The sequence below is a fragment of the Notolepis coatsorum genome, assembly GCF_963971535.1.
Source record: "Notolepis coatsorum genome assembly, chromosome: 3".
NCBI lineage: Eukaryota > Metazoa > Chordata > Actinopteri > Aulopiformes > Paralepididae > Notolepis > Notolepis coatsorum.
Window position 1 is genome coordinate 181,371,899 of NC_140167.1, and position 13,070 is coordinate 181,384,968.

General features: G+C 47.2%; 1 protein-coding gene across 1 annotated transcript in view; it reads right to left on the minus strand.

Annotated features, from left to right (window-relative positions):
* Nucleotides 1-13,070, minus strand: part of slc49a4 (solute carrier family 49 member 4) — a 221,850-nt gene that overhangs the window by 146,175 nt on the left and 62,605 nt on the right. Inside the window, 1 exon segment of the mRNA XM_084309797.1 lies at nucleotides 5,174-5,282. Coding sequence (XP_084165923.1) covers nucleotides 5,174-5,282 — 109 coding nt within the window.

The following is a 13,070-nucleotide window of genomic DNA, read 5'->3' on the forward strand; positions in this document are numbered from 1 at the left end:
GGGTCTTCTCTGACCCGTCATCGAGGACGGCGTAAGTGTCCAGGACTTTATTCTGGTAGCTTAGTGTCACACGCACTACTTTTAGGAGTACTCGGGCTCCACTGCTGCTGGCGGGATTGATGTACATGACGCTCGCTTTGCGGCTGGATGGTGCAGGTGAAGGGCGCCGTCTGTTACTGTCGTGAAGTATGTCCAGATGGGCTCCATCGCACTTGGTGCACCTTTTCTTTAAGCGGCATTCGGCTGCCATGTGTGAGCGTGCACAGCGAAAACAGCGCTTGTTGGACTTTATCCATTGACTTGCTTCCTCCGCGTTCAGCTTGGGGAAGGAGTCATATTGCGCTAGCCAGTGTTCTTTCTCACAGTAGGGGCACACTATCTTCCACTTCTCCGTTCTGGAGGGGGTACTGTGGCTCCTGCTGCTCGGTACTGACTCCGATTGGTGCATCACAGTCACCGATCTTCTTCCATCAGTTAGTCGTCTGGTTCCTTCTCTGGAGCCAGGGGTGCTCCGTCCGAATGTATCTAGCCGTAGGCTGCTGACTTCTCTCGCCAGGAAGTCTGCTAGATCGAGGAGGTTCGGTTCGGGGCCATTCGGGTCTCTGTGGTCCCTCTGCCGCCTAAAGCGCTCCTGACGAGCGGGCGGCAGCTTCTCCAGGATCCTTTCCACATTTGAGTTGGCGTAAAGTTCATACTTCCCCTTCTCTCTTTGCGCTCCCAACATCCCTACCAGGGACTGCACTCTGATGGACAGGTCGTCCAGTGCTCGATTGTCTATTGCTGGGGGTAAGCGGTCGATGTGTCGGATCTCCTGGATCACGTAATCCCATATGCGCCCATACCTCTGGTCCAATGCTACCAGCGCTGCTGTGTGTGGGGTGGTGGAAGTCGCGTAGGCGAGCGCTATATTATGTGCGCGGGGCACCTTTAAGTGCTGCAGTAGGATGGCGTATTTGCGGCGTTCATCCAATACATCCACCAACATGGTCTCCAGACACATGCGGAGTTCCGTATACTGGGCCCGGTTCTCTTGGGTGAAGTCGGGTACCATAGGCGTGCCAATGTATGACGCTGACTGTGGATACATCGGCGAGCGTTGGGGGAGAGGCCTCCTAGGCGAGTCTCCTCCCGCTCCTTGGTATGGGCTGGTACCGGCAGTGTACCATGGCCCGCTTGTCCAGGTGCTGTTCCTCGGTGCGGGTCGTGCGTCGTGCTCACCCGTGTATAGAGTCGGGGGTCTGTAGCGCAGCTCCGCGGGAGTATAGCCTGGGCTGTACCGGACCTCCTGGTCCGGTAGAGTACTGTGCTGTCTTCGGGCGCGGTTCTCCTCCTCTTCCTCTTCGTCTTCAGTTAGGTCATCCAGTGCTTGTAGTCTCTGGTTTAGCCTCTCCACAGGATATGCTGCTCCTTCCCGGTTGCTAGGTCTCGCTTGGACCGGTGGGGGGAGGTGGTCTGTGGGGGGTATAGACCTCGTCTGTTGGTCAAGTTCAGGGTTGTTTACTCGGCTAGGGGATGCCGCCCTGGAGGTGTGTCTAGACGAGTTCCTGGAGCCTCTGGCGGAGGGAGAGGGTGTTGTCCGTCTGATCAGCTGTTCTATTAGTTGCGACTGCTGTCTGTCGCGCTCTGCGTCCCGTAGAGCACCAGCAGCTGCTCGCTGGCTGTCTGCTCGGTCTCGGGCCACATTCTCTTCCATCTGAATGCGTCTTATTTCCAGGCGTATGTGCTCTTCTTCGCTCCGTTGCTGTATCTGCAATCGATCGCGTTCACCCTGGAGTCTATCGCGTTCAGTAGAGGCTTTCAGGCTGACGAGGAATGCCTGCTGTAGGGTCCTCTCTGCCTCGCTGGGAGAAGGCGGTTGTATAGGGGAGCCTTCCCTCGGGGTACTCCTTGCGGAGCCTTGGAGCTCTATCTCCACGGTGCTCTCCCCGTCTTCTTCCGTGCCGAGTTCTCTCTCGGTAGCGTTGTATTCCTCCCGGGACTCATCGGGGACTACTTCTTCAGTACTGGCGGGGTGTGAAGTCATGTCTGGTTCCCACTGGTCCCCACCGTGAACTTGGTCAGTTACATTAGAGCCCGTAGGGGCCTCTATGGTCGGGGTAGTCTGGGCGTTGGGGTTAGACATACTTTTACTTTCTAGTTTTACCGCGTTTACTGTTAGTAGAAGACTAGGTTGTTGACTGACAGCGTAAGCCTCTAAGTACTGAGGGAGCCGTCGTTCGCGCTGCGGGCGTTGGTTAGGAGGATCGTTTCGTGGAGTGTTCATCATAGGCCATTTCAATATTAATAACACTATATTAATATTACACTAATTACCATCCGGCTCGAAGGACCAATTGTAACTGAGGGGTACAATTCCCTGACTGTATTACTAGATATGATACTTACTACCACTACCTTTGTACTTAATATTCGGCCACCCAGTACACGGCATAAATATATTATCATGAACACTCTCACGTAGATGAAACGGATCCAACACAAATGTACGAATTAGAAGCAGGTCTTTATTTCCTACACAGCGATGGTGTGTAGAATAAACACTTAATCACTTAATTACATTTATGAATTGAAATAGTATGCACTTTTATGGCAAGGAGTATTCGTCGGTATATCAATAGATAATGTCCAATCTCTGAAGGCGCAGGTGGTAAATATACGACCTGGAATAGTTAAGGAATAACAGCAATGATACTTTAATGATTATAGGCTGGATACACTAGAGGGGGTTAATCCGGTCGCTTGTAAGCCGACAGGAGTAGGAGGGGGGGGGGGGTAGAATCCAGCTGCCTCGTCCGGCCAAGGGTATCCCAGGTGAACCCACTGTAGTGCCGTTCAATGCGCCGGCGATCCTTGGACCACAGATGAAAGCAGGTGGACTCTTTGTGGGCCGGCTCTCTCCGGTCCACGGGGGAGAGATGTGGAGTCTCCTCACCTTGCGTTCTCTCCAGGGGGGGGGTTCCAACACACGGTAGTGTCGGGGGTCTTTATCCATAGAATAATCAAAGTATCCAAAGCATAATCCGTGCCTGGGAAGGCGGGCTGTCGTCGGTAGAATAATCCGGTATACAGGTCCACTCGCTCGTCGGCTCTGGGGCTCCTCGGGTGCAGCTTCACATAGGGTCAACCACCCTGGGTAAGCAGCCAGTTCTCTGCCCGAAACGATGGGGTACTGACTACGGTAGTATTCTCACCGCACGAAGCACTATATATTAACAGACTATTATTAGCTTAATAGACTACGTCCAACTCGACGATATAGTGCCAAATATGACTATTCAAATATTAATATACACGATGTCTCAATACCGATGGTAGGCCGAACTTGGCCTTACTCCCACACGTGGCATCGCGGGGAGGCTTTACGTCTGTGACTCTATTGGAGGGTAAGAAACTGGACTGAAAAAGAAAGTCCTACTTTAGTAGCGCAGTATATATACGCTAGGCTTGGGCGGTATCCTTATTTTCAAACCGGCAAACCTTTATGTTATAATACCCCGGTGCACGGTATTTGACGGTATGACTTTCATTTTCATCAGCGGGGGGGGGGGGGGGGGGTGTTACGTGTTACCAAGTAAACAAATCATCGTCAGCTCTCAGAATGATAGTCCCGTCCCGCACCGGTAGAAGCCCGCACCGTTTTAGCGTTAGCATCTAGCCTATAGCCATGGCAGACTATTTGATTCCTTAAGGGCTAGAAATTGCCTGGGTTTTGGTCATATGCTCCCGAAATGCTCCCGTTGTTTGGCTACTTCTATGTGCAGTAAAAACTACTCGAATGCTTTATAACCTAGCCATTGATTTAGTTCAGGGTAATCCAAGATTAGCCGCAGAGCTAACGCTACTAACTTGAGCTAACGCTATTTATTCAAGCTCAGTAGCTCACAGAGAGAGATAAACAGCTGACAGCGGATAGTACAGGACGGTACAAATACAATAAAAAGGCGGGTGGGGGCTGTTGTGTAAACCTTGTACTCTTTAGTTCACATATAATAAGAGACTGATTGCTCCACAAGGACCACAACAACACTGCTCTCGTCACAACGCTTTACGGTATTTTCACAGCACTGTCGCAACATTACACCGTTGTGACCCACTCGCTCCACTAGAGCGGTCTCGCCCTCTGCTGGCGAGTGTGTGCACTACACTCAGTGTGTGCACTACACTCAAAACTCCGTTTCACTGTTATAGAAACTGAAGCGCATCTGTGATTTTGACGGTGACGGACGGTATTGAAAATCAATACCGTAGGTATTTCTAAATACCCTGGTATACCTTAATACCGTCATACCGCCCAAGCCTAATATACGCACTATGAACAAATAGTCCCATTAGTGGTGCGGTAGCCAAATTCCTACGCGGAACTAGGACTTGTTCGTACATGTCGAGCGGTACGTTTGAACTGGGTCTGAGGGGTATGGCAGCCTGGCACCAAGGTCTCGACCAATAGTAGAATGGAGACTATTATGGGATGTTCAGTAGGCTAGAATGGATATTCAATGCATATTGTACAAGGAATATACAAGGGATATCAGGGAATATTAGAGAATATACAAATACAATTAAATATATATATATAAATAAATATATATATTCAGTTTAATCTGGCCCTTCACAACAGACAGGATAGCTTCTCCCACTGAATGCTTTGAAATGTCAATATTTGAATTTGAAAAGACGCCAAATGTTTTGAATGTCAATATTTGAATTTGAAAGAAAAGCAAAGAAAGTCCACTTCTGGTTGAAAGTCCTTAGAGGAAAGAAGTCGACGACGTTGCCTTGGCAACAATGAAGAAACACAGCATCCACAGGACATCGCCATGGCAGCATCATTATCGAATAGAATAGAATAGAAAGCTAGTCCCGGTCAGCGGTACAGTGGCATCAGTGACTAATCCCTCGTTATATAAAAGAAAAGACCTGAACCGCTTGACCTGTAAGTGACTTGATCAGAGAGTGAGCACCGGAACAGAAGGTTGCACATTTCTCGAGCTCCTCACTAGACCTAGTAGTTTTTGCTATTTGTACCGTTTCAAATCTACTACGGTTGAGGAGCCGGGAAAAACAGGCATCTCACGTTTTTCTGAATGTACAGTGTGTACATTTATAATAAAAAAAATTTAAATAAAAAGCTGTGACAATAATATAATCATTTTTTTTTTTTTTGCTGGCCTACCTGGCTGACTTTAGCTGGTGTGAGGATCATGTCCAGAACTCCAGACCAGCCTGCGACCACTCCTGTAGGGACTGCATAGGCCAGGGCTATCATCAGGAACCGCCCGTTGCTAATGGGGGAAAACACACACAAAGACAAAGACTTTCACACACAGAGACCAAGACATCTACACAAGTCTACACAACAAGTCTTACAGTGTTATTTCCATAGTAAGTAATGCCAGTAATCAGACGTCAAAGTGGTTGCGGAGAGCCTACCGCGCTCCCGCAAGCCTACCGGTAAAGGCCTACATGCAGCTGGCCAAAGATTCAACTGCGTGTCAAATCGACGCAAGCTGACGCGGACAGTGCAGAGCTGTGATTGGCCACTGCCCTGGGCTGGGCTGGGTCATGTACGAGTTCCTCTGACGCGGAAGTATGTTGGTCTAGCTCCCACGCAACATATCGACGACAGCCGGTGTTGAAGCATATCTCGGCCTCTCGACCATTTTGACTTTCAATGCACCGTTTTCTCACTGCATGAAGCCTCCTCCACCTGAAGCCAACTCAAGAGTGTGAAGTATCCTGTTCCTCACCGCACAAGGCCATTTCAGTAAGACGATCTTCTACAACGTGTGTGACGGGAATGAACAGTTATCTTGTGTATACCGCCGCATAGAGGCTCACGGTTTATTCTGTAATGAGGTTACTGACCCCCCTCATTCTTCCCACTAAGTGGCAGTGATGTTTAACCCTTTCACTGCCACACTACCAAACAGTTAACCCTTTCACTGCGACAATACGGAAGGTTAACCCTTTTCACTACCACACTACAGAAAGTTAAAGGTGAAAGGGTTAAAGTTCAGCTTTCCAATCAAAGTCTCTCTCAAGAGAAGTCCGCTCTCTCTGCCGCCATCTTGATAATGGCAACTAACACGACCAACGAGACCTGACCCATTTATACACACGTGGTTTCTGCCGCAGAGTCCTTAGTTACCATGGCAACCACTCACTGCAGATTGTGACTGACTTTCAAACAACTTTAAAGCTCACATTTCACCCTAAAATGCAGTTGATTATACTTTTACTTGACATAAAATAACATCACATTTAATTATTGTCTCTGAATATGTTTGTTTTGTAGCAAGTAGTTTCATTGTTGCCGCCATCTACAAATGTCTCCATTCAAAACTCTTGAGTTCTCCCGTCTCCTCATTAGGAGTGTCTCTGTTCCAACCACCATCGAATCTCAAATGAGGAAGAAGCAGCGTTGTCTTCTGGGTAGAAGAAAGGTGTGAGTTTCCTGAATTTGCCTCTAGCAGCCTGGTAGTTGTGAGAAGGCATCGTCTGTACTGTGTGTAGATAGGAACTCTCTAGCTCTTCATTCTCTTTGAGCTACACATAGCTCAGCAGCTGTGGTTCTAATAGTGCCCTGAAGCAGAGCAGCAGCATGTCTCTTTCTAGGGATGCACCGATACCGGGTTCAAACAGAATATCGCTATCAGAGAATTCCCCCGATAGTCAAATCCGATACCAAGAAACAAGGGAAACCATAAACGAAGGAGGGTCATCACGTCAGTGTGTAGCACGTGGCCGCACATCGGTTATTACCTTGGAGGTCAGAATAATCAGCAATTTGTTGGATTGTTAACTAGCTAACGTTTGATATATTGGTTGATGTATATTTCCTCAGGTATATTTAGAATTTTAATACAGGCTTCAATAGAACTGGCACCAAAGTCTGGCACCAATCAGAGCATAGAATGCCGACGTAATGACCCTTCCTTCTTCTATAGTTTCCTTGAAAGAAAGGCGTCCAACATGCCAGCAATCAAAGCAAAATGACTTGCTGCATTTTTTTTTTAACACATTAACTCTCAATAATCCTTGGCCAGTGACCCCAGAATGACGGTCCAAGTCTATACCGTTCATTAAAAGTAACGGATCAGATCGGTACGTGGTACCGGCCGATGCCCAAAAGCCCAGGTATCGTACCAGGTATCGTATCGATATCGGGACTAAAAAGAGTTGGACCGGTGCATCCCCATCTCTTCCTCTCACGTCCGCCCAGAGTCTGGGGACCGGCTGCCACTGACTCAAGCTCCTTGTCCTAAGCACTGGCAGTCAGTGGCAAGGTAGGTCTCATTCAGACACAGACACACACACATATATCTGGCTCAGACAACGTCCTTGCCCCGGTCATAGAAGACCCATCCCGAAGCAGAGTGTGGGGACAGTGAGATAAAGGGATGCCCGGGCAGAGCTGCCAGGATCGGTCCCGGGGGCCTCAGAGGAGGGACGAGAGGAACAGCATATCGTCTAGACAACAACACCCCCTTTCCTAAGGACTTCTATCATTACACACAACACTCTGGATATCCCAGCGATGGATTCCAAATGGCCGGATTCATCCCTTCAAAGTCCCGGGCTGTCGCAGAGGACACACACGCTCGCCGAACACAATGAAGATGAATGAAGCCTCAACCAATCACCCGCTAATGGAATCATCGATTGCGCGAGCACGTTTCCAGCTGATCCACGCAAACTGTGGCCGGCAGAGCGGCGCAGGTGAATGGTGAACAGTCCTGACTTCAGCCCTACCGGGGCGACTGCCTGGTACTGCGGCTCAGAGTCCTTCTGCTTAAGTACCGGTGAGGTGGGAGCCGTCTGCCAGTAGCTCATCAGCTTGAGTGCCCTGACAGACGCTCGTATTTACTCCTTCAATCACGGACTGAAGCGGCAGGAAGGACAAAATAGTGATAACGATAGAGATGTTGTATATATAACGTTAGAAACGCGTACACACACACACACACACCCAGCTTTACATGTATTAGTACTGTCACAGACCAGCCTATATATATTCATAAGGCTATATGACTGTGGGTCATTGGGGGGGGGCCTAACCTGACATATACAGTACTTCTCTCTAGTGAGAGATGAATCGGTCGGTCATTACTTGACATTTCGAGATAATGGGCATCTAATCGGCATCGAGGCAGCTTACGAAGCCGGTAAACAAAACATTTCTGCAGACGAGTCTTGCATTTGTGCACTTGTTTTTCTCTCTCCCTCCGTGTGTGGGTGTGTGTTTGTCTGCGCTCCACCACACCGAGCTAACTTGGCACAGTGTTTAATGAGAGAGATACAGTGGATCCGTGGGGCAGAATCTCCATTCGGTCACCTTGTTGTCACCTCTAACGTTAGTCACTTGGTGGATGATATGAGCAGGCTGTGTGATGCGAGTGAACAATTTAAAATAAGTGCCCTGCAGAGACAGAGAGCAGATCTACTTAAGTAAACAGAGACAAAGCAGACAGACAATAACGTTGGAGTAAAATAAATGCCCATTTAAATTCAGCAAGAGTGTGTCTCCTCTGTTATTATTGTTATTGTTGCATTTTATCAGATGCAAAAAAAGAAAACATATCGGCATTATAAGGGAACGGCTCCCTCCTACCTCCGGTCAATGGTCTCTAGCTAGACACCCTCCAGACCCCTACGCTCTGCGTCTTCAGGCCGCATCAGACCCACTCCTATCCGAGCTGCTGGGGGGTCATCCAAGCAAAGCAGGCTATTCTCGGTACTCGCTCCACAATGGTGGAACGAACTTCCCGCCACAGTCAGGACAGCTGAAACCCGGCCAGACTGTCAACTAAAAACACACCTCTTCAAACAATATCTGAAAATATTAAAATGTGTTACATTCTTACTGTCTTTTACTATTATGTACCTTATTACTATGCTACTATATTTATACTACTACCCATTATGCTAAGTGCCAGAGATGTACCCCTCCAGCTGACTTGTTGTTCACAATCTGTAAGTCGCTTTGGATAAAAGCGGCAGCTAAATCACTAAATTACAAGTTGTAAACAGCTCTGCCCAAGAGAGACAAAGTCTGTACCAAATCCATGACCAAATTAGTTTGAAAGAAAATGCTTTGAATTGGGTGTATACATAGTACCACAAATAAACAAAGATTAAGCTTGTCTCAACATTCATGAGTTATAAAGTGATCTGTAAGTCACTTTGGATAAAAGGGTCAGCTAAATGACTAAATGTGAATGTAAATTATACATTGGCCAGCGGCCGCCCAGCTCTCTAGATATCAGCATCAGCCACTGAAAAGCCCATATGGGTCGACCGCTAGTTCCTTCCTCTACTTTGTTGTGAGTTGTGGTGTGTGTGGGACGCCACGCTGAAGAGGAAGCTGGCAGCACACAGGCTTGGCAGGAGAAACACCAAGCTGCCAAGAAGTGATATGTAGTTTATGCCGTTGCGTCTATCTTAATAAAAGTGAACCTTTGGTTGGGCTCGTGACAGCTGAGGGGGGGGGGGCATCCCAGCAGCCCATGACTGAGCTCTTCCAGTGGGCAAGACCAAATGTAGGCCTGACTCTATCGTCTGTGGCCCATTAGTCAAAGAAGTCTTATTATGTTATATATATTATAATACACCAAACACACACACCTAGTTTTGTATGTCTATGTGTGTATGTTGAAGCTTTGTGTTGCTGCTATTTTTGGCCAGGTATCCTTTGTAAAAGAGATCCTGGATCTCAATTGGGACAAACCTGGTTAAATAAAGGCTAAATAAATAAGGACACACAAACATGCCTACACACCAAGTTTTGCATACGTATACAGAGAAGACACACATGTAACAAAAAGAATCCCACGTGTGTGTCTGTGAGTGTGTGTGTAATTCTTCATACACAAAGGATGACACACACATGCATGTGCATAAACACACACATACCAAGTTTTGCATGTTACACAAAGAATCACGTGTGTGTGTGTGTTTCTCCATACACAAAGAATCACACAAACACATGCACGCACACACACCTACATACCAAGTTTTGCATGTTACACAAAGAATCACACGTGTGTGTGTGTGTGTGTGTGTGTGTGTGTGTGTGTGTGTGTGTGTGTGTGTGTGTGTGTGTGTGTGTGTGTGTGTGTTTGTGTGTGTGTTTGTGTGATTCTTTGTGTATGGAGAATTACACACACACACATGTGATTCTTTGTGTAACATGCAAAACTTGGTATGCACGTGCATGTGTGTGTGTCATCCTTTGTGTATGAAGAATTACACACACACTCACATAGTGTGTCTGTGTGTGTGTGTGTTTGTATGTGTGTGTAATTCTCCATACACAAAGAATCACACACACGCAGATCTGTGAAACTCTGCTGCTCACCTCTCTGGGTGATCTTTCCAATCACTCTCCAACCAATTACAATCACCCGTTTAGACCCGTACTCATCACCTCCGCCCACTAGCGTGGTGCGCTGATGTAATTGGCCACCATCACCTAAAGCCCTAACAACAACGTGATTAAATCAGCAGCGTTGGATCTGCCTAAAGTAGGCTTAACACTTTCGCGGCCACTGGGGCCCGTCTAATACAATGGTAGAGGGCCAGCTTTTGTAAACAAACGTGGGGGTGTTTGTAGAGCTAAATCTATACGTATTGCTATCTGTCCATTCTCATTGTCAATTGAGTCCATAAACCGTCCCTTCAAAATGGCTTAAAGAGAAAAAAATGCATCAATAGGTTCTCATTTTATAGCGCCGTGAATATAAGCATTATAGCGGATTTGGTCTAGTATATTTTCTGGAAGGCTAGTTATAGAGCTAATAGCTGCTAATGTTATATCCAATGGCATTTCCGTTTTACAGATGCTACAGAAATAAGTCGTTTATTATTATTGATTACCAATAACCGTGTTCGTCTAAGTAGCCACATACGCTGGTCGGCTGGTTGAGTATCATAGCAAGCTCTGATCAGCATGTAATTTACGTGAAAAAGATCTTACCAAGAGCCGGTTGGATCCCCCCGAGCATTTCCCCGTTATCGATCGCCATCTGGTAGATCGATATGTCCATTGGCTGATGATAAATCCCCTTATTGCATGGTGAAATCTGTGATTCGAAACGTAATCCAAGCTACAGGCTGCAGATCCAGAATCCAGCTAACTGAAATCTCCGTTGAAAGAAAAAAAATAGACTGATCCGTTTGCCCACAGGGCACACTGCAGTAGCGCGATAGCGCCCCTAAGAGGATCTGGCCGGTATTGCACATTGTCGAATTCATAGAGTAGGGAAAATCTGCAGACGATCGGATTCATTGTGGAGCCTCAGAACAGCGTGGAATCGGTGTTTTGACCACCCAGCGTTGGATCAATAAACGCGATCGATATTTGGAATGGCGATCAGGAATTGGAATCATCTTTTTGGAGAACATCTGATCCGAGGTAAGGAATCTATTTTACCAGTCTTAGGATAATCAGAGCTTTTTTCCCAGAGATATCAACGTGTGCCCTATGTGTGTGTGTGCGTGTGTGTGTGTGTGTGCTGATCAGGAAATGAGATAATCGTTTTTTCAGCCCGCTTCTATAGCGTGCATAAGTACACATATACTATCGATAATCTAGTGTTTATTTGAAAACGATTCATGGCCGAAAAATGACAACGTTTTTTGTGTATTCCAGAATATTCCAGTAAAGGGCGTTTATCACAGAATCTTTATATTTTCCTGAAACTTTCAAAAAACTAGAGTGTTTCAAAATGGTATAAAACGGAAATGAACAGATTAAAAAACAATCCGTTTTGACAATGTTGACTGCAAACAAGTCATTGATAAGCGACGGCCAGATTATACACATAGCCATAATTTAAGATGTAGTTTATGCGTTCGCAAATATGAGCGCTCTATCATTGAAGTGGACACTGGCACGCAACAGGGTTCTGGGGCACCCGACCTCCGGCACGGAAAGTGTTAAGAGCGGTTTTGAATGTGGGTAGGGATTCACATCTTTTTACGGCTGTCGGTAGGGCGTTCCACATTGTTGTGGCATAATTGCGAAATGTGTTTAGTCCCATGTTTGTGCCGAATCTGGGTTGCACATGATTTGTGGAACTCCCTCTGATGTTGTGGGCGTGCCGTGGTATTCACTGACCTTTGGGAAGTATTTCGACATGTACATGGGTACCTGTGTGGTGTAGTGCATCTTGTAGACCAGGCCCATTTGCAAGTTGCTGTACTCTGTCGTCTACTCTAAGCCATCCTAGGTAGTCAAAGTGGGCAGGGGTGAGGTGGGTTCTAGGAGTAAGGTCAAGTAGTAGTCCGACCAGTTTGTTTTGTGATGTTTGTAATCTTGTTTTTAGCGCCTTTGAGAGGTGCTTTGGTACCATGAGGTGCAAGCCTAGTCGTAGTACCCTTGAATGAGTGCTCCTGCATCCTCCTATAGGGAGGGGGCTCCTCCCCTAATCCCTATAGCACACGTCTCTATCCAGTAAAGGCTCCAGCTCCACAGAGACACGGACACAGCAGCTCGTCTCTACCGTGGGAATATCTTGTCCCGCACTGCCCGGGGCCACTTGGCCTTGCAGGGAGAGTCGAGGAGGACTCGTAAAAGCCTGCGGTGATGGAGCACCCTCTCTGCCACTCTCCTGGCACCCTTTTCATTAACCTTGCCACCAACGGCAGGAAATCAATATCCATGCCCCCTTTTCCCCGGATATTTTCCGGGGAGTCTCAATGCCGGCGGCGTCATCAACTAAGTGCCATTTGTCCTTGGCAGGTCCCGCTGGACGTCCCACGCTGAAAGGAGGCTGATTTGGAGGGCTGTCATCTATACTAATACTGTGCAGTGTTTGTACTCAGGTTTTCTGATGATTAGTGTGATCGGGAGGGCTGTCATCTATACTAATACTGTGCAGTGTTTGTACTCAGGTTTTCTGATGATTAGTGTGATCGGGAGGGCTGTCATCTATACTAATACTGTGCAGTGTTTTTACTCAGGTTTTCTGATGATTAGTGTGATCGGGAGGGCTGTCATCTATACTAATACTGTGCAGTGTTTGTACTCAGGTGTTCTGATGATGAGTGTGATTGGGAGTATGGCTGGC